The 22,699-nt window shown below is 38.2% G+C and overlaps 2 protein-coding genes across 23 annotated transcripts in view; one reads left to right on the plus strand and one right to left on the minus strand.

Moving 5' to 3' along the window:
* Positions 1-787: 787 nt before the first annotated feature.
* On the minus strand, positions 788-16,645 carry pgm3 (phosphoglucomutase 3). The gene is made up of 13 exons (XM_023295602.3): positions 16,513-16,645; positions 13,321-13,529; positions 12,060-12,244; positions 10,689-10,756; positions 10,480-10,613; positions 9,741-9,936; positions 8,198-8,355; positions 6,362-6,445; positions 6,180-6,278; positions 5,949-6,068; positions 4,301-4,423; positions 2,374-2,547; positions 788-1,157 (listed from the first exon to the last, which is right to left on the minus strand). Coding segments are annotated over exons 1-13 (1,641 nt in total). The 5' UTR covers positions 16,514-16,645; the 3' UTR covers positions 788-1,067.
* Positions 16,646-18,050: 1,405 nt separating this feature from the next.
* LOC111585940 (clathrin coat assembly protein AP180-like) overlaps positions 18,051-22,699 on the plus strand; it is a 39,762-nt gene continuing 35,113 nt past the window's right edge. For all 22 annotated transcript variants that reach the window (XM_035941683.2, XM_055016207.1, XM_055016209.1 and 19 more), the window contains exon 1: positions 18,051-18,185. In XM_035941683.2, coding sequence (XP_035797576.2) covers positions 18,056-18,185 — 130 coding nt within the window. In that variant the 5' untranslated portion in view covers positions 18,051-18,055. The remainder of the gene's footprint in view (positions 18,186-22,699) is intronic.

The raw sequence follows: 22,699 nt of genomic DNA on the forward strand, positions 1-22,699 counted from the left end.
CGAGTGTCCCTGGTCCCAGAGCTGGATGCTTCAGATCTGTGGTGGTTCTCCCACCAACTGGCCTAATCTCCATCTGTGGGATGCTGCTGCTGCTGACCTTCCTCCAGCCCACTGCTTCCAGCTGCCCATTTCCATCAATCTACTCTGCATCACCCTCACTATACTTGATATGTTCATCTACTTACTGTTTGAATGTTACTACCAGCTATATATGTAGTATATTTATGCTAGAGCCGCACACCATAGCAGTAAACTATAAATCAGTTTCAGTGTTAGCTTGTACTTTGTATCATCCAGCTTATCATACATGTATCCAACTGTGTTATATGTTTCTTGTTCCCCACCCCTCTATTCTGCCATCCCCCCACCTCTCTACCCCTCTACTTCTTCCCCTCTACCTCTATCTCTACCTTTCTACCTCTTCTGTCCCTCTCAACAGCAGCAGATGGTTCCCCCACATTAGAGCCGGGTTCTGCTCAAGGTTTTTTTCCCTGTTAAAAGGGTGTTTTCCTGCCACTGTCTCCTTAGGGCTGCTCTGGTTGTCAGGCATATGGGTTCTCTAAAGCGTCTCGAGCAAATTTGACTGTAATTGGCGCTATATAAATAAAATTGAATTTAATTGAACTGAATATTGTGTCTCGCTAGTGTCATTTTGTTTCTTACTTGTGTCATTTTCTGTCTGTTTTTGTCATTTTGTGTCTCGTTTTTGTCATTTTTTGTCTCATCTGTGTCATTTTGTGTCTCGTTTGTGTCATTTTGTCTGTCAGGCAAAAGCAATTACTTACAGTAACAGTTGAAAGAGGTTTGATTTAGTAGGAAGTTACAGTAAGACAAAGTGAATTAAATCCCTCATTAGTACCTCGTATCAATCAATACATCAGCTTAGAGTATTTCTACCATATACAAGTACAACAATGTCCCTTCATTGTGTCCCCGTTTGTAATCACAGTCACAGAGAAAAGAACTGGAGTGAATCATCAAGTGCAAATAGCATTATAAAGTATCCTGCTACCTCCCAGCTTGAGAAAATGAGCTGGGATGGTGGAAAAAAAGCACCGATTGTTTTGTTAAAGCAGCTGTTTTGGTTCGCCGCCGACTCCACCGGCGAGTCGATAAACCGCCAGGCTGACTTTATGAGCCAGATCATCTGCACTCTCCTGGAAAACAGAAAAACAACCAATCAGTAGCTGTTTCTGCACAGACATGACAGATGAGAGCAGACAAACAAGGTCTAGTCGGTTCAAAAGATATACTCGGCTCACTGAAGTGTAAAAATCATTCAATTCATTTAATTCATAGGCATTGAATCTCACTTATTACTATGCCTCTGGCTTATAGATTCTTCTTCATGATTGTTGGCACCTAACTCCATAAACCCAAACAAATTATATATCAAAACATGCAGATGACTTTTGCTGGTGATTCATTGTACAGTTTTACATAATTCGTAAGAAACTGTGTTAAAAATCCCCACTGAAATGAATGAAAAGTCCTCCAGACAACTGCCAAACCCCTGCAGCTCTGGCATATTTTACAGTAGGAACTTAATTCAGTGTTTAAACAAGTCACAAGGCTTTAAATCTTATTTGTTTAAACCTTTTGATATCTTTTGTGGTTTTTACGCAGTCACAGTTTAAGTTTTAGGATTTTTTTTTTAAAGTTCAGATTTTCCGTTCAGTTAGAGTGGATGACATCAATTGTTAACCTCGTATTGTTTTCACAATTTCTACTCTACATGAACAATTTGGATATGTAAATGTAGGTATTTTTATCCTCTTCCACCCAGTGTGAGTCTCATTACTGTTGGATGCAGTTTTTTTCATAAATCGCCTCAGAGAACAGTGTGTCGACCAAAACTCTCATTGACTCCCATTATATCGGAGCTCTAAAATGTCGTGTGAAAATCAGAAAAGGTGAGTCTTCTGTAACCTGCTACCAAATCTGTAGAAAATACAGAACGGACATGAAAATACATTAACTTGTTCAAAACAAGATTGTGTTTCAGATGGTGAAAGAATTTTGTCAATAAAACTTACAGTTTTTGAGCTTTGACCGTTTGTTGTTGAGGCTAATCCTTAGTTTGTGCCTCTCTCAACACCTAAACTCTCACTTCAAACATGTTACGAGTTTTCTGTACATATGATCATTTCTTCAGCATATTTTGTTGGACATAAAGGCTTCTTTTACATGAGTTTTAGGTGACATCTTGCTACTGAACAATTCTAATAAATGCAGGTTTGACGTTGATTTCACTCTACATAGCAGGTACCAATGTTGACAAATAAAAACCCTCCAGTTGTGGCCAACATCTGGTCTTATTCTACAGCTTCATTCCAGTTTTTTACTCTACAAAATCTTCCAAAGATTCCTCACCTGCGTCTCTGCCTCGGCGTAAACTCTCACCACATCCTCGGTGCCGGACGGCCTCACGAAAGACCGAGCTTTTCTGTATTTCTTCACCAAAGAGTCGATGGCGTCCTGCAGCCCTGCCGGACTCACCGCTCGTCTCTCTGCATCTGCTGTGTCGATAACCCGGCGGTCCGCCACCTTAAAACACAAAAAGATGAAGCTCGAAAACAGATATCTGCAACTATTTTTGCACAACATACACAAATCAGCCACAACAAAATCAACTGGTACAGGGGGCCCTCGACCAGAGTTCCATTCCTATGGTGCAACACAAGTCGATTTTCACCGTAAGTCAGAGCTACAGCGAAAATGCAAACAAAGCCCTTACGTGCATCATGATATCAATCAGTTCTTTGGAAAAGTCATGAATACCAACGACCAAAGCCGTCTTATAACGGCGCGTGACGACGTATTTGTCCGTTCCGCTTGCCAACTAGCTCCACAGAACCAGTTCCAAAGTAACAACACAACGCCATAAATCGAGGAACTGCCCGTAACCATTTCCAGTGTAACGCCGTACGTTGTAAACCGAGGAACTGCCCATAACCAGTTCTGATGTAACAACGAAACACTGTACGTTGTAAACTCAGGAACCATCGGTAACCAGTTCCGACATAATGACAAAATGCTGCACGTCATAAACCGAGGAAGTACCAGTATCCAGTTCCAACGTAACGCTGTACATCGTAAACCGAGGACCCGCCTGTAACTAGTTTAGACGTAACGCAGTAGGACAAAACCGAGGACCCCCTGTACTATGTTTTTTAATATAATACTGTGTGATGTTAGCAAAAGAACCTTTAAATCCTGTCTTTGTGAGTCTATTTCCTGCTTCCAGTTCACTGCTAGTTCTTCATTGGACTTCATTGGTGATGGTCTTTTGAAAAAGTTCATAGCTTGTGTGTGAAACTTAAAAAACTGTGAGCGACGCTAATGTGCTAGCCTGTCTATGGCATTTTCAATGTTAAGTTAGCATTAAGGTAATCGCAAGTTTTCTGTACTTCACTAATTGATGCTAATTTCAGCACATATTTGTGTGGTGTGTATAATAATTAATGACTCAAGATCTGCTGATGTGAAAGAAACAGTCAAACACTCTGAAACCTTTTATTTTTCTTATTTCTGTATTGCAGTTTCTCAGTGCCTATGACAGTAAACATCATAAATTTACCTGCTGACTCCGGCATGTTTACTGAAGGACCTGTTTAGCTATCTGCCAAGCTAGAAATCAGCTTGGCAGATGTTTGCACCAATCAATATCTGCAAAAAAACCCCTAAAAAGTCTGAGTGTTGAGACAACATATTTTAATGACTGACAAAACAGTCCTAAAATTCCATACAAACAGAGACGGAAAATGCGTACATGCAGTTCAAAATGTGAAACCCTGAACTTAAGATGAAGAGAATGGAACTGAATTATTATAGTGGGTACATTTTAAGCAGCTGTCCCTGGACCCTGAATGAAATCAGGAAATCCATCCATCCATTATCTATACACCACTTAATCCTCACTAGGGTCGCGGGGGGGGGCTGGAGTCTATCCCAGCTGACTCAGGTGAAGGCAGGGGACACCCTAGACAGGTCACCAGTCTGTCACAGGGCTACATACAGAGACAAACAATCACTCTCACATTCACACCTACGGGCAATTTAGAATAATGAATTAACCTCAGCATATTTTTGGACTGTGGGAGGAAGCCGGAGTACCTGGAGAAAACCCACGCATGCACAGGGAGAACATGCAAACTCCATGCAGAAAGATCCCGGGAAAGCCGGGACGCGAACCAGGGACCTTCTTGCTGCAAGGCGAAAGTGCTAACCACTATGCACTGTGCAGCCCCGAAATCAGGAAATATTAGTAAATATTTATTTATTACAAAAACATGTGTACCTTGACTTTGAGCTGCCTGTTGGGCAGGTCGCTGTAGATGGAGTCCCACTGCTGAATGGTCATCCCTTTGATGGCTAATATGGCCTCAATTAGCAGCATGTCAGCGATGGCGTCTCCAACAGTCTTTAAAGGAGTAATAAACATAAACGTTACTGAAGGCAGTTTAAATGTACATCTGTATGTATGTGTTTAATGATATCAGTTCTTTAGGCATGCCAGGACCTACTGAAGAACAGTCATTCAATCCAAGAGTGTCACATTACAGCATGTTCTCCTTTCTAAACAAAGCTCCCAATATATGCAGACAATTACATCTAATGACTCTGGTCTCCAAAGGAAAGTGGCTTTAATCAGTTTGTACATTTGTGCATAGCTGGAGTCTCCAAAACTTGCATTAACATACTTTATATGCCTATCAGTTGCCCTGTCCTTTGTGAATAAATGACCTCCCATCACTGTGTGATGATGACACTATTTTCTACGCTCATGGGAAGCATGCTAAACAGGTTGCTGACAGACCATCAGATGCAATGGCGAAAGTGACAAAATGGCTGAACAAATCATGTCACACAATAAATGTCAGAAAACCTATGTTTTTTCATAATAAACAAAAAAAATAGACTGTCCTAGTATAGCGCTTAATGGAGAAGCCATAAATAATGCCACATGTTAGAAATATCTCGGTGTCATATTAGACAAGAAAAAGCACATTAAACAGATGAGCTGGACACTGAAATATAATCTCTCTCCTATCAGAAGTATCAGAAACTCTCTTATTAACCTTTTTTATGCTGCCATTATGTCACATTTCACATATTGTATCTCATGCTGGTCACAAGCCAACAGAATAACTTTGAAATCTCTCGAATCCTTACATAAACGAGTCATTAAAACCCTGGATAAGAAGACACAACAGTGTCACCACTGTCGTACATTTGATAAGCATGGGATGTTAAATTTGGAAAACATGATTGTGTATGCAAATGAAAGATTGGTTTTCAAGGGTGGTCATAATTATGCACCCTCACCTTTCAAGTTCTATGTTCATTTCACTTTTGGTAATACTATCAGGACAAAAAGGGCTTCCTCTAGGTGACAGTGTCGCATCTCTTTAAGTAAAACTGCCTTTGGACAATCATCTTTTTCCTATGAAGCAACAACGAACTGGAATAAGCTCCCCTCTAAACTAAAGACTGTAACAGATTATCAAGACTTTTCTGTAGATTTATCTAAAAAATGGATCCGGAGAGACCAAGCCTGTCAGCACCGACAGTCCTTGCAATGACTGTTACTGTGTAAATGTGAGATCTTTTTAAATGTGATGTACTGCTGTATCTGCCTTTTCTGGTTTCTCTCTTGCCTACTCCAGGGACTGCAGATGGAAACTAGCGAGTATGCTGTAATCTGGTACAGAGCATCTCCACCTTGTGTTTAATGTTCTTCTGTACAAGATCCCTGTCAAATAAACTAATTTAAAAAAATAAAACAAACCATTTAGAAAGTGGTGTCCTTGGAAGTGGGGTGTTGAAATATGCATCCCTAGAAATGACTTAAGCGAGTATGTGTGTGTGACTCAGTGCACATATGTATCTGCGTGTGTGTATAGGTGTGTTTGTGTGTGTATTAATGGGTTTATGTGTGCGTGTACCTGGTTGATAACGTTTATGGTGTTCTGCAGCATTCGAGCTGCTCTTTTCCTCTCGTCGTTGATGTTGGCGTCCTCAGCGAGATGCTGGATTATCTCCTCAGCTGCTTTACTGAACAACACCTGAACACAACAAAAACACACAAATTACACCACTTTTACTATTAATTCACAACACCACAACATGGACATGAAAAGGAAAGCTTGATGTTACTGTAGTGCATGTCTACTCACAGTTCCGTGTCCGTTAGCCTCGAAGTAAACGCCGATATCAAACTCCTGAGCTGCGTGATGAAGATGCTTCACTCCAGTCTTCGTGCACCTCACTATAACCTGAGCCACATCAAAATCTGTGAGATCTACCTCCTCCACATGATTATAGAAACAACAGGAATGCTTTTTCTGTGTTTTCTCACCTGCATCGTGTCCTCCAGGTAGCGTGTCGAGCTTCCGTTAGCATAAGCAGTTTGCACTGCTCCCATCTTCAAGTCTACACCAGCCTGTGTGTGCAAAAAGAAATATTAAGTGTCCTGTATTTGTTGTTGACATGATTGTATTTTAGAGTACTAGAGAAGTCCCAGTCATGCAAACATTCAAGCAAAAAGTTCCAAAATGCAAGACAAAAAAACTTAACTGCAGGTAGGAAAAAATTCTGTGCACTTTCAGGCTCCAAATAAGGTTGAAAGGCATCTTGTTTTTTTTTCTAAATCATGCTAAAATTACACCATTTGTCAGAGTTAGAAATGATAAAAACAGAAAGAAACATGGGACCCTTAAACTAACCAAGCATAAGGAGCAGTTCAGTCAGGAAATTTAGCCAAAACTAAGCTTAAAATCGCAAAATTTTATTTAAAAAAACATGTTGTTCCGTGTGCCATATTTGAAAAATTCACCAAAAATAAAGTGTTTGGACAAATGTGATTCTGTAAAAAAATAAAATAAAATAAAATAAAAAATTCTGCGCAACTGGCAAGTCATGACCGATTCAGATGTGACCTAAAGTTGTTTTTTTTTTTATTGCTAAAATTACAGCATTGTCGGAGCCAGAAATTATAACCACAAAAGGAATCAGGGGATCTTTGAACTAAACATGTGTAAGAGGCAGTTTAATGAGAGAAATTAACTAACAAGGTACAAAATGAGGCACAAAATGACAAAAAGCAACAAAAACGAGTCACAAAACAGCAATGATAAGAGTGAATGTGAGGAAAATCAAAGCTACTGGTCAATAAATAAATGCAGCTCGGCTCAGACACGGTGAACAGAGGAGCAAGTTGGAGATCCATTCAGCATGGTGAAACATCTTTCTACAGCCGAGTAGTGAGAAAAAGTCTGGAGAGGCTGGAAACATGAAGATAGAATGACAATAAACAGACAAAACTGTCACAGAAAGACACAAAACAACAAAAACTAGGCACAAAATCACAAAAACAAGACAAAAAAATGGTAAAAAAGAAACACAAAACGTCAAAGTGAGACAAAATGACAAACAAGACAAAACACGGATGACGAGAGAGACTGGGAGGAAAATCAAAGCTACTGGATCAATAAAATAAATGCAGCATGGCTCAGAAACAGTGAACAGAGGAGCAAGTTGATGGAGATACATTCAGCATGGTGAAACATCTTTCCACAGATGATGAGCAGAGAGAAAAAGTTGGTAGAGGCTGGAAACATGGAGATAGTTAAATATCTACAGTATCTGGAGACAAAATGACCAGAAAGAGACACAAAATAGCAAAAATGATACACAAATTGACACCAACAAGACATAACACGATGAAAAAAAAGACATGAAATGGCATGAAGGAGATTGAAAATGACAAAAACGAGACACGAATGACACAAAATGCCACAAACGAGACTCAAAATGACAAAATTAGACTCAAACGAGACACAAAATAACAAAAACGACACACAAAATGACACAAATGAGACACAAAATGACACAAATGAGACTCAGTGAAGAAAAAAAGAAAGAAAATGAGACAAGACAAAATGACAAACGAGACACAAAATGACACAAAAAAGACTCGAAATGATAAAAACGACACAATATGAAGAAAAAAGACATACAATGAGACGAAATAGACACAAAATGGCAAAAACAAGACACAAAATGATGAAAAAAGACATGAAATGACACAAAGGAAAATCAAAATGACAAAAATGAGATACAAAATGACACAAACATCTACAGTATGTGGTGCCTCCGTTTTTTTACCAGGTGCTGTGTCTTTATTTGAGTGTACCTGTGTGAGCAGCTCTTTGAGGAAAGTGCTGATGAGCGTCGCTATCTTGTCTCCGTCCAGCAGGTGAAACTGTCCCTCGGAGTCGATGAAGTAATAAACTATCCGGTCAGCATCGCCGTCGAAGGAGCAGCAGCGTTCTCCTGGGTTCATCTCAACGCCTTCAGACAGGAAGACGGAGACGCAGGACGGAAATTAAACACAACATCTAATTTTCTCTCGCTCATATGGGACACGCTTCCTGTATAGACAACAATTCCAGCAACACTGAGGTCGCCTGGCTGCACCCCACGGTGGCTTCATCAGTCCAGATGCAAACTTCAGCAAAAGGCGTCGAATCCTGCCACTCAAAATATTACTCTTAATAAAAGCAGTTTGCTGATCAACACTCTCTGTCCTTGCTGTCAAACTTTTAAGGAAACAGTTTTTCTTTCAGCCAGCATTGCTGAATCTTTGCTCCACACCTCTGAGGAAGATCACAACCTTAACTTTTGCTATATATTATAACAACAAAGAAAGCTACCAAGTGCTTCACATAGCAAAAAAATGTGTGAAATATAACATCAAAACACATTAAAAGTAACAAACTGCTACACAAGCTACATTAAAATCAGAAACAGTAAAGCCCAAAGCATGCAAAAACACTATAACTGATATTTGATAAATTATTTTAATTCTACGTGTCATATTTAAAAATTCCCCAAATATAAAGCATTTACACTAACGCAACCGAAAAGTCGAGACTGACTCAGCTGTGACCAACAGACTTGTAGCATAAATTCAAAAAGTATATTCAAAATATAGACGTATTTGTACAGTACTTGTTAAAAGACAGCTAACAAATGCTTTACATGGCAAAGATCGTGTGAAATATAAGATCAAAACATACTAAAAGAGAACAAAGTGCTACACAAGCTACATTAAAATTAGAATTAGCAAAGCCAAAAGCATGAAAAAAAAACATAAAAACACAATAAAACCAAAACAAAGTACCAAACATGCCACAGTGAAACTAGAAATGATTCCCTGTGACTTCCTGTTCTTCCCCAAAATCAAATTCTAGTTGAGCCGTTGCTGTTTTCACGCAGTTTCAGTTAATCACTGATGGCGTTTACAGAACAGGACTTGCAGGGAGTGGTACAGGTGTTGCAGGAGCACTGGGAGCAGAGCATCACTGCACAAGGAAACTATTATTAAGGAAAATGGCAGGTAAATTCACTTATGTATAGCTTTTAACTGGCACCATGTCAAAGAAGTCGTCGTTTTGGCTGCGTTTTGTTCAAACTGATGGCTGCAGGAGCTCTGGGAGCAGAGCATCACTGCACAGGGAGACTACTTTGACTGGGATGGCAACCAAATTGGAATCTGTTTTTGTTCCCTATAGACAAATCTGAGACGTTTTCGATTGCAAATCATGTACTGCTTGGTAAGTAATCACAAGAACTTTAAAATCCATCTACACTGCTGGGGGTCAGAGGAAATGTGGTGTAAAGTGTTGAAACCTGTTTAATGCCTGAAAGCTAGCATGTCTAGAGAGCAGTCGCACCTGTTGGAGGTTTCTGCTGCACTTTGACGAAGTCAGCTCCACACTGGTGGTTCAGCTTTCCTTTGCTGCCGTCGTTGAAGAGGGAAATCTGCAGCTCCTTTTTCAGGTGAGCCTCCATCTCCCGAACCTTCAGGGCCCCGATGCCGTTAGCGCCGTCCACGCTCAGGTGCTTCTGGTCGTCAGTGCGGTTCAACACCTAAACACAGGAAAAGACGGAGGGTGAACGGATGTGTTCTCGTTGGCGTCATTTTGAGTCTCATTTTTGTCATTTTGTGCCTCTTTTTCGTCATTTTATGTCTAGTTTTTGTCATTTTGTGTCTCGTTCTTGCCATTCTGAGTCTCGTTTGTATCATTTTGAGTTTCCTTTTTTTCATTTATGTCTCGTTTTTGTCATTTTGTGTCTCATCTGTGTCATTTTGAGACTCGTTTGTCATATTGGGTCTCGTTAGTGTCATTTTGTCTCGTTCTTGTCATTTTGTGTCTCGTTTATGTCATTTCAAGTCTCATTTTCGTCATTTTGAGTCTCATTTTTGTCATTTTGTGTCTCTTTGTTGTCATTTTCTGTAATGTTTTTGCCATTTTGTGTCTCATTAGTGTCATTTTATGTCTAGTTTTTGTCCCTTTATGTCTTGTTTGTGTCATTTTATATCTACTTTTTGTCATATTGTGTCTCATTAGTGTCGTTTTAATGTGCTGCATGTAGAAACAACACAACACAGCACGCATTGTGTTTCCTTACACTCTTGGTGAGCTGAATGAAAGCTTGGTACAGTTTGCTGTAGTATCCCTCCACTGTGGCGTCTCCGTATTTACCCTTTGTGTTCTGACAGCAGACCATGTAGTGCAGCTGAGGGGTGGTAACCAAACCATAGTCTGGTGGAGAAAATAAAGGAAATTAAAAAACAATAAATGCTTTAAAACAAGGATGTAGTTTTTAATTAAACCTACCTTTGCTGTGACCACCGAGAGCAGAAACTCCATCCATCACTGCTTGTGAAAGACTGGCGCTGCTGCTCCTGCAGGCAGAGAACAGAATGACAACGAATGTGATCAAACAGCTTGTTGCTCATTTTTTACTGCAATATAAACTCCTGCACCTGTATGGAAACAACACAACCATTACTGGAAATATAGAGGACTCAGAAATGTCTTTTGTGTAGTATACCACGGTTATATCATAAATCAGAAAAAAGTAGAAAGATGAGTACAAAAACTGAAAAAAATGGAATCAAGATGTCCAACACTTTTCCAAACGTCTGCAGGTGTCACCAATACAGCAAAAAAAACAAAGAGGCTCCTTTGTGTCATTTGTGTCTCTTTTTCATCATTTTGTGTCAAATTTTTACCATTTTGTGTCTTGCTTTGTCATATTGTGTCTTGTTTGTGTCGTTTTGTATCTCATTTTCGTCATTTTGAGCCTCATTTGTGTCATTTTGAGTCTCCTTTGTGTCACTTTGAGTCTCCTTTGTGTCACTTTATGTCTTTTTTTCAGTCATATTATGTCTCATTAGTGTCATTTTGCCTTGTTTTTGCCATTTTGTGTCTCTTTTGTGTCAATTTTTGTCTAATTTTTTACAATTTTGTGTCTTGGATTGTCAACTTGTGTCTCATTTTTGGCATTTTGTGTCTCTTTCTGCTCATTTTGTGTCCACATACTGTAGATATGTTTCTATCTCCGTGTTTCATCATCAGTAGAAAGATGTTTCTCCATGCTGGATGTATCTCCAACAACTTGCTGCTCTGTTCACTGTTTCTGAGCCATGCTATTTATTTTATTTTCCTCCCAGTCTCTCTGTAGAAACACTGCCTGCAGTTCAACCTGAAAAACTCTGAATTTTTGTCACATGACTGTTGGTCACAGCAGGAGAATCAATTGTGTCTTAGAGCTCAGAATTTTTATTTTTTTACAGAATCAGATTAATGCAATCACTTTTTTTTCCCGGGGGAACTTCATGAATATGACATGTAGACTGAGTGATTTTCATAAAATAACACAATTTTACGCTTAGATGCGGTTAGTTTCCCTGATTTAACAGCCCCTCAAGCATGTTTAGTTCAAGGATCCCATGATTTAGACATGTAAAGTGTTTTTGACTAAATATCCAGATTGTTAGCTTAGATTTGTTCTTTTTTTCTGATATAGTCGCCCAGCACATATAACAAGGACGGGTAGAAAGTTGAAAATCCAACAATTGTGTGCAATGAATGGTGTCATTTTGCAGATTTTTAAAATATAACATGCCTTTCAATGGTGAGCGTTAAGATTCAGACCGTTCATTTAGTTCTGTATTAGTGTAAGTATCAGTTAGGACTACATACCTGGTGTCTTTACCCACAAACACGTCTGCCTCCTGGCTCATGTCTATGGCCTCCTTCTCTATGACGTCCTTCAGAGCTGTGAGCAAATCTTCCTGCTCAGCGTTGGCCAGCTGGGTGGCGTATCCCTCCCACGTCGGCGTCACCATCTCCCCCATCGGGTCGATCAGCTTCACGCCGTTGTCCTCCTACATGAGTAGAGACAGAAGAGACGAACAGGGGATGAATGAAGCACAGTCGTGTCGTCATATTGTGTCTCATTTGTGTCGTTTTGTGTCTCGTTTCTGTCATTTTGTATCTCTTTTGTGTAATTTTCTGTCTTTGTTAGTGTAGTTTTATGTCTCGTTTGTGTCATTTTATGTGTTGTTTCCGTCATTTTGAGTCTCTTGTCATTTTCTGTCTTTTTTGTCATATTGTGTCTCGTTTGTGTCATTTTGAGTCTCATTTGTGTCATTTTATGTCTTGTTTTTGTCATTCTATGTCTCGTTTGTGCCGTTTTATGCCTGTCATGTCATTTTCTGTCTTTTTTTGTCATTTTGTGTCTCGTTAGTGTCATTTTGTTTCTCATTTGTGTCGTTATGTGTCTCGTTTGTGTCGTTTTTTGCCTCGTTTGTGCCATTTTATGTCTTGTGTCATTTTCTGTCTTTCTTCCATCATATTGTGGCTCCTTAGTGTCATTTTGTTTCTGGTTTTTGTCATTTTGAATCTTGTGTCATTTTGTGTCTTGTTTGTGTCATTTTCCATCTTTTTTTGTCATTTGAGTCTTGTTTGTGTCATTTTATGTCTTGCATTTGCCATTTTGTGTCTCATTTGTCTCATTTTCAGTCTTTTTTTGTCATATTGTCTCAATAGTGCCATTTTGTTTATCATTTGTGTCGTTTTCTGTCTCATTTCTGCCATTTTGAGTCTCGTTTGTGTCATTTTGAGTCTTTTTTTGTCATTCTGTCTCTTGTTTTTGTCGCATTTGTGTCATTTTATATCTTGTTTGCGTTGTTTTATTTATTGATTATGCCATTTTGTGTCTCTTATGTGTCATTTTCTGTCTTTTTTCGCCATTTTCTGTCTTGTTAGTGTCATTTTGTTTCTTATTTGTGTCATTTTGACTCTTGTTTCTGTCATTTTGAGTCTTGTTTGTGTCAATTTTTGTGTTTTTTTGCCACTTCGTATCTCGTTTTTGTCATTTTTTGTGTCTCATTTTTGCAGTTTGGCGTCTCTTTCTGGTGTTATTTTCAAACAGACTGTTAAAGCCGAACCTCTGCCTCACCTCGGGGTTGTGCGACGCCGTCACCATGACTCCGATGGTCGCTTTGGTCTTTCTGGAGCGGAGCGTTGCCAGCAGACCCATCCTGAACATGATGTGGTCCAGCTTTTTGGCGTTGGTCCTGAAGCCAGCCGTGCCGTACTGTAAAACCAGACCTGCTGGTTTAGGATGCAGACCGGACTGCTTTAGCACCTCCTGGAACTGAGACATCACTGAAACACAGAATAAAATAAAAAAAAAACAGTCAGTGCTGGAGGAGGCAACATGTCTTCTACTCAAAAAAAATACAGAAACGCACAAAAGTGTAGAACAAAGTAAAATGACTATGAGACTATAAGGGCTGCAAACCTAAAATATCAGAAGTAAAAATTGATAATGCAGAGAAATGACCCCTGCCAACTGCATTATTTTCTATATTTATATATATAAAAAATACACATAATAATTGTTTTGAACTAAGCATTTGGAGTTTTGCAGAAATTTATGAAATAATCATGCTTTTTTTGTGCAAAATCTGCATCTGTAAAGTGACTAGTTCATGCAGCTGTATGCAGCAAAACGAGTAGCCATGACATACTGACATAAAATGTTTAGAAAAATACAGAAGTGCAGTGAAGTAGAGGATCTAAACATCCAGCACCATAACCATGAACACGGCTTATTCCAGCCCTCTTCACCATGGACTCTGCTCCCACCCACTCCTCCAACACCCTGATAAAGTTTGCCGTTGATGCCACGGTGGTAGACCTTATCAGGGACAACGAGACCTGGTCCAGGCAGGAGCTCCAACATCTGGTAGGGTGGTGTGCAGACAACGACCTGGTCCTCAACACCACAAAAACAAAGGAGGTCATCATAGACTTCAGGAGGACCAGGACCACTCCATATCAGCGGAGAAGAGGTGGAGAGGATGGACTCAGCCAGATTCCTTGGCATGACATGGACACTGAACACCTCCAAACTGGTGAAGAAAGCCCAGCAGAGGATGTTCTTCCTGAGGAAGCTGAAGCAGGCTGGTCAGAAACTTCTACAGAAGTATTTTAGTTTTAGCCCCACTGGCTTCCTGTCTACCTCAGGGTTGTTTTTAAGATTTTATTGCTTGTTTTTAAGGTGTTAAAAGCTCCAATAAATAAGAATGTGTCAACCCATTTAACTGTTCATGCTCCAGTTTCATCGTCGAAGTCGGCCAATCAGATGGTCCTTAAAGTTCCCAGATCCAGACTCAGAAACAGGCGACTGAGCCTTTTCTGTAGCTGCACTGGAATTACTTACCTGTTCAAATTAGAACCACTCGGTCTCTTGATACCTTCAAACGCCTACTGAAGACACACATGTTCTCTGTGGCTTTCAATTGCAGCTGAGTGCTGACACCTTGATATACGTCTTTGTTTATCTTGCTCCGTAGATTTCCTCACAGAATATGTTTTGTTTTCTATTTTGAACTGTAAAGCACATTCGTCAACCTTGGCTGTTTTTCAGATGTGCTAAATAAATGAAGTTGACTTGACTACCATTGAGAGCATCCTGTGCCGGGGCTGCCCAGCAAAAGACAGAAGATTTGTCCCGGGTGGTGAAGGTGGACGAGAATCGGGGACTCTGTGTTCGTTAAGCAGCCACTCAGGACGCTCCCTGGAGGTGCTACACCATCAAGACACAGACTAGCAGAGGAACAGCTTCTTCACCAGAGCTGTCGCCTCCATTACGCCACCTCCCTCCCTGCCCCCTGTCCACAAAGCTGGAACTCTTACCCCCACCTCCCCTACCCCTCCTACCCCCAAACAAAGACTCGCTGATGCACCATAAACATATTAATATGCAACAACCATCTCAACCTAAGCATTTTTTTACTCAGATACTTTAAAGCAGATGTTACACCTCATTGCACTGTTACACTTTTTCAAATGCTTGTTTTTATTTTTCAATACTTGCTTTTATACAGAGTTTCTGCAGAAATCAACCAGTCAAATTTACTGCTTTTTAATTCCATTTTAATGCTATACTGTAAAAATGTTAATGCCGTGACCATGAACTCAACAAACTACACAGGTTTGTTTTTCGTAAAAGATGATTTTTATATGAAAACTGTCCCTACATTTCACTATTTCTGAATCCAGAAACCACTCCTGACCACCCACGGGCTGCAGAATTCTCTGAATTCAACATTTTCTAGCCATTTTTGCTGGAATTTGCATTTCCCCATTTCCCAGCTCTCCTCCACTTTCCAAACATGCAGTTTTTGGCAATTGTACCCGACCGGCCGGAGCAATTATCACAATGCTTGGGCATGTTTATGCAGATGCACATATCTGACGAATCGCAAGAAAGAATTTTTAACGCCACTGAGAATCAAATTTAATGATTTTTATGCCATTTAAGGCTTTATTTTTCACAAAATCAATTTAACGACTATTAATGCTTTTTAATGCCCTGCAGAAACCCTGTTATAAAGCTGTTTGTTGTTGTTTGTTACACCGTGTTGTTTTTTTTCAGTGCCAACAAAGCTTCATTGTAGAAATGCAATGACATTAAATATCTTTGATCCTCTTCTTTCTTATTAAAAAAAATCTCTAAAGACACATTTTCTGTGGTTTTTCTGTTACTTGTCACTCAATATTTTATTACTTTACATGCATCTTACACTAGAAATTGATCTTACAAGTTGTAATCAAGTTCTGTTTAGTTCATTGGTGTCTACACCTGGATATACATCAAATTACTAGATACTAATTCTTTAAAATACATGTAGTGGAGCATAAAGTACAATATTTTACAATATTTGTCTCAAAAATGTAGTGAAGTGGAAGTAGAAAGAAGCACAACACGGAAATACTCCAATAAATGCATCACCTGTGGAGTTAAGTAGAGTAACTGAGCAAATGTACTCAATTATTTTCCTGTATTGGTGTTAAAAACGTGAAAAACAATCAACAAACAGCCGCTGAAAGCAGCACAATGACTGAACATGTTCGACAAATGTATAGGAGGGCAAAGTTTGCAGCTAACTGCAGCAGAAACGTGTCGACAACCGGTAAGATCAGATCACCAAAGTGAATCACAAACAAAGTGACAGAAGAACTTATTCAGAGCTTCTAATTGCGTTAAAACAGATTAAAATTCCAGCTTTAAACTAACGGTCGTTGCGTTCAAACCCAACTAAAAGCTGCTGCAGCATTAAATAGTCTTTATTCCACTTACTGTAGTGTTTCTTCTGCTCTGCTCAGGACTCATTCAGATGCTTCCTGCTTCTTACTGACGACGTGGCGACACTTCAGCCTACGTCACGTGACGCAAACACGAGGAGCACGTGGTTTATTCCTTCCCCTTCCGGATGATGCAGAGCTGCGCAAAAACACACTGAATCACCACGGGTTTGTTTTTTAAACATTTATCTTATTTAATATTTTTATATGCTTCAGGACTCGTTTTTAGACAAAAATATATCAAATAGAAAAATATTAAAAGGCATTTTTAGGCGCAAACATGAAGCATGTAATATTTTATTTTTATATATATATATATATATATATATATATATATAAAAAATTATTAATTAAATTAAAAATTAAATTTTATAATTATAATTATAATTATATATTATATAATTATAATTAATAATTAAAAATATCAAACTGCATTTTTAGGCACAAATATGAAGCATGTAATATATATATATATATATATATATATATATATATATATATATATATATATATATATATATATATATATATAAAAAATTTTAATTTTATTTTAAATTATATATTATCTTAATTGTTATTTAATCTATATACATAATTTTATTTTGTAAATTAGGTTATATACACCGTAAGAGTTGTCATTCATATTCTATTCTATTCTATTCTAATAAAATGCTGCAGCAGGTTACTGAGGGTTAATATATTAGAGTCCAGGATATGAGTTGTGCATGAGTGCATTTCAGAGACGCATGTTGTGCACAAATAAATAAATGTTTCACCTTCATCGTGAGCTGCGCAAAAAGCCACTGTCGCGCTCTTCCATTAACCCTTCTGGAGCATCTACCAGCCCGGTTAAGAGGTCCAGCAGCCCGCCGGGGGGAGGACGAATAAATAGCCAGCGACAGGAGGGGGGAGGAGGAAGAGGAGGAGGAAGAGAGGAAATTCCCTCCTGCTTGTTCCTGCTCCAGCATCGTACGCTGCGCAGTGTTGGCGACACCACCGGGGAGCGGTGCGCATTTTCCTGTCGGAGCGGAGGATCTGAAGCCGAAAAACGCGCAGAGGGGGGAGACAGAAACGCCGCAGTCTGACAGGACACTGCGGCTCCTCGCCTCGTCTTTTTTTGGACACATTTTTTATTTTCCGCACGGTGCCGATGCGCGCTCCGAGCGACCTCTGGAGGGTTTGCTGTGCGGCTTCTTCTGCATCCGTCGGCCTGTTCCTGTGACAGAACCGCGTCCAGCTGAGTGTTACATAACCGGGTGGCTTTAGCTGTCCGAGGTGCTGAACGGAGCGGAGCCTATAACGGGACGAGCTGTGGGGAATCCGCCACCTTGCGTAAGTCCACGCACATTATCAACGTGACCGCACGATTCGAGGCGCAAAACATATTTTATGTTATTTTTTTCTTCCGCCCACACAGAAGGTCACAGGAACCAGAACCAGGACCAAGATCAGGAGGTTTTTTTTTCTCCTCCCACACCGTCCCGTGCTGAGGTAAATTCCTGAAGAGTAGCTACAGGGTCGGATCCCAGCGAGAGAAAATGTCGGGGCAGACGCTCACGGACCGCATCGCCGCTGCGCAGTACCAGCTGACGGGCTCCGACATGGCCCGGGCGGTCTGCAAGGCCACGACGCACGAAGTGATGGCGCCCAAGAAGAAGCACCTGGACTGTGAGTGGGCATCAGCAGGCCGCAGCAGGCCTCACACACAACACACACACCTACACACACGCAGACACATATGTGCACATGGACACACGCATTCTCGCTTAAGTCATTTCTGGGAGCGCACATTGCAACACCCCGCTTTCTGCATGGTTTCAGAGGACATTCATGTCATTTTAGCCTTAGCTGGTTAGTTCCTTTAAATGGGTGTGGTGCCATATTGGATTGATGTTGCCATGGTGATGACCCCTCTGGTGACCCCCTCCAGTCACATTTTAGGGCCCCAAGTGCTGCATTTTCAGGTTGCAAAGTGGAAACTGTGCACAGAATTATAATTGAAATCACAATAAACAACCTGCTGGAGCCAAAGGAGAGCCCAGGTGGCTGATTTGCATGGTTTTATTCTTCTGTTTTACTATCATTTGGAGGCAAATCATGAACTAATACTGTAAAAAGACAGCAGAAACCTGGGAGCAAAGGTGGCAGAAAAAACATGTTAAAAAAGGTGGAATTCTGTAAGGTTGGAAAAGCACAAAATCGGTCCAAATGCCAGGAAATATCTGTAAAATAATGATAGTTTTTAACTGATGTAACCGTTTAATTTCACATTTAAATGTTGTAAAATACCATATTACCATTTTCCAGCCCTTAATATAGATCATTTTTCTTTCAAATGACAAATTATCCGTAAAGGAATGATGCTTGTGGTGTTTATGCTAAGCTATTTGTCAATTTTATTACCCTTTTCCTGTAATTTTGGTAGATGTTATCTGTAATTTAACAAAACAAGAAATGTATTTCTTACCTTTTAACCCTTAATATACATGATTTTTCTTTCAAATAATGGCAAATATCCACATTGAACTACAGCAAAAAAGTACAATTTTACATGCTGTAAAAGACCACATTACCATTTTCAGTCCTTTATATACATAATTTTTCTTTCAAATGACAAAATAACCATAAAATAAGTATGTTTGTGGTGTTTATGCTAAGCTAGTTTTGATCATTTTGCCTGTTTTATTACTATTTTACTGTAATTTTTTCTAGATATCTGTAATTTAACAAAAAAGGAAAATGTATAGTTTAAAAACGCATTTAGTACCTTTTAATCCTTAATATACATGATTTTTCTTTCAAATAATGGCAAATATCCACAAAATAATGATACTTGTAGTGTTTATGCGGAGCTTTTTTTGATAGTTTTGCCTGTTTCATTATTTTTCCCCCGGTAATTTTATTAGATCTTATCTTTAATTTAACAAAGCAAGGAAAGTTTGTCATTTAGAAACTTATTTATTACCTTTTCTTCCAAATAATGGCAAATATCCACAAAATAATGCCATTTTAAGTGATTTAATGTGAAACAGTATGCAGTCAAATGTCATAAAAGACATTTTCATTTTTTCAGTCCTTATTACAGATAATTTTCCTTCAAAATAACCACATTTCTATAAAATAATACCATTTATGCTGTTTATGCTTTAGCTATTTAGTTATCTGTATTTCAACAAAACAAGAAGAAAAGCAATTAAAATCTTGTTATTTTTCAACTCTTGATTTACATGATTCTTCTTTCAAATACTGGCAAATATCCATAAAATAACAATATTTATGCAGGTTATACTATGATACTTGTGATAGTCGGCCTGTTTTTCTAACTGGCAATATGTAAATAAATGATTTTTTTCTGGTAATTTTACTTGTTTTTCTATAATTTAACAAAGCAAGGAAAAGGTGTAGTTAAAAAACTTATTTATAACATTTTAACCCTAATATACAAAGTTTTTCTTTCAAATATTCATAAAATAATGATATTTATACTGTTTATACTAAAATATTTATTACATTTTTGTCCTGTTATTTTTATTTTTACAGTTAACGTATACATTAATATTTTTCTTGTGACGCCATTAGATTTTATCCATTTTCAACCCTTCATGTACATAATTAGTTTTTTTTTAAATAAGGCAAACACATGTTTGAAAATGGCTTTTTCTGATTTAAACACAGTAAAAACTGTATTTTATAGTCAGCATGTAAATAAACTCATTATCATTTATAAAATACAGATGTGAACAGTAAAACAAACAAAAAAAATCAACTTATTAATAAATTTGGCCAAATTTTTGGGTATTTTTCCATTTTTTAAAAATACAATAACATATTTTACCCTTGCTGCCAGATTTTTTCATTGTTTTGGTCAGACCTTTGTGCTTTTATAGTGTAGGGATGAGTATTTGTTCAAACTGATTTAAAACGACGCAATTAGCAAATTGCAAATGCTGCAATTTAGCATATATGTTATAAAGAGTTTTGATGATATCTCATGAGATAATGCACCATTACATGTGACACGATGAATATGGAACTGAGTTTGTCAAATCAAATCACAATATCTGTCAGAAAGAATACAGTTAAATGTTTTAGTAATGCACTTCTGATTAACTGGAAGGTTCACGCTGATTTTGCAGACGAGATCAAATAAACCGTCCAAAATGACTTGAATTGTGTTCAAAATGTGGTAAAAAAAGACTAAAATTACACAAAACTTGCCAAGAATTAAACTTTCTTCAAAATGGCTTAGAAACCTGTCCAAAAGGACTCAAAATCATCCAAAAGGACTCAAAATCTGTCCATAGTAAGCTATAACTATCCAGATTTCTACTAAAATACAGTCTTTGGTCGACATTTCACCAACTTTTGAGGCTCTAACATCAGTAGAATTTGCTCAAAAACTGCCAAAAATGCCTCAAAGTTGTCCACAAATCCATCAAATTTGTGTAAGATGACTTGAAAGTGTCTCATGTTGTGCAAAAGCAAATAAGAGTTAGCAACCAACAAAAAGATAAGTTGCTCTACGGGTAAAAGTAATTTTTACTGATAAATTAATAAAAATATCCATCTTTTCTACTGACATCCACACTCTTAGCTGTTAAATGCAATTACATGTTATCATGATTTTTACTAATATTCGGATTTTCTTCATTTATATGTTTTAAAAGGTGTAATAATCACTGCAAAGCTGTAAAATTCACCTGATCGATTATTTATTGCAACTTTATTTCCAATTACAGTGTGATTCAGCATCATTTAACTAGTGCTAAATATTTCTTACATGCAGTTTTCACACTTAATTTTGAGGAAATGTTGCATCTAAACAACATATTTATGTATTTTAAGATGAACAAATGAATTTTATTGACCTTTTAGGACATTTTCCTCATGAAAAAAGTCACTTTTTCTGATAGATTAACAAAAAAATCCATCTTTTCTACTGATATCCACACTCTTAATGGTTAAATGCAAGTAAATATTAGTGCTATTCTTTCTTATATTTTTAATTTCTTCATTTATGTGGCTGTAAAGCTGTGAAATGCAGGAATTCTTGTCAGTTTGGTTGATGAAAAACAAAACACAGAAGCAACTACTTGGATTTTTCTGGCTGATATTGAGATTTGAGGTTAATTTTTAAAGGTTTTGCATCAGTTTAGGTACTAACTGAGGCTAAATTTTCAACATTATGGAGCATAATTATGACTGTAATGAATTTACAGTTCAAACTCCTGCAGTTTTTTGCGGTTTGCATCCACAGACACCTAAACAGGATGATGAATTCACTGCTGAATGTAATTATCGGAGCTCACAGCTTCTCTGACAGCTTCTGAAACCACAAACAGTGAGTCGGAACGTCGGAGGCTCTGATTGGCTAAGAAGTCCTGCGTCTTCTGCTCGGACCTTCTATCTGGTGATCTGCTCGCCTCCTGAATAATTTAATAATCAGCCGACAACCGCTCTGCATTATTTACGCAGCCAAAGGTGAGGACGCTGAAGCCAGAAAGCAGCAGAGAGCTTCACTGTCTGTCTCTGGATTTAACTTTATCTGCAACTTAGGATTAGTTTCTGCTTTAATCGATCAGCTGCTTTGTCTCTGAAAGGAGAGAAAATGGTGAACAATGAAGATCAGTGTTTCCAAAATCCAAAGATATTCAGTTTACTGTCACAGAGGAGAAAAGAAACAAGATTTTCAAATTTAAGAAGCTGAAATCACAGAATTCAGACTATTTTCTTCTTGAAAAATGACTCAAACTAATTAATTAATCATCAAAATTAGTTGCTTTGTCTTTAAAATGTCAGAAAGTGGTGAAAATGTGGATCAGAGTTTCTTCAAATGTCTTCTTTTGTCCACAGATATTCAGTTTACTGTAACAGAGGTAGAGAGATACCAGGAAATATTCACATTTAAGAGGCAGAAATGACAGAATTTAGACTTTTTCTGTTAAAAAATGACTGAAACTGATTAATTAATCATTAAAATAGATGCAGATTAATCCAACTAATCGATCAATCGTTGCAGCTTTAATCTCCAACTACATGAAATTCCAATTACAATGTGATTTAGCAACATGCAACTAGTTCTAAATGTCGTAAATGTAGTTATTGCACTTAATTTTGAGGAAATATTGCATCTAAACAACATATTTATGAATTTTAAGATGAACAGATGAATGTTATTGACC

The sequence above is a fragment of the Amphiprion ocellaris genome, chromosome 12 (assembly GCF_022539595.1).
Source record: "Amphiprion ocellaris isolate individual 3 ecotype Okinawa chromosome 12, ASM2253959v1, whole genome shotgun sequence".
Classification (NCBI taxonomy): domain Eukaryota; kingdom Metazoa; phylum Chordata; class Actinopteri; family Pomacentridae; genus Amphiprion; species Amphiprion ocellaris.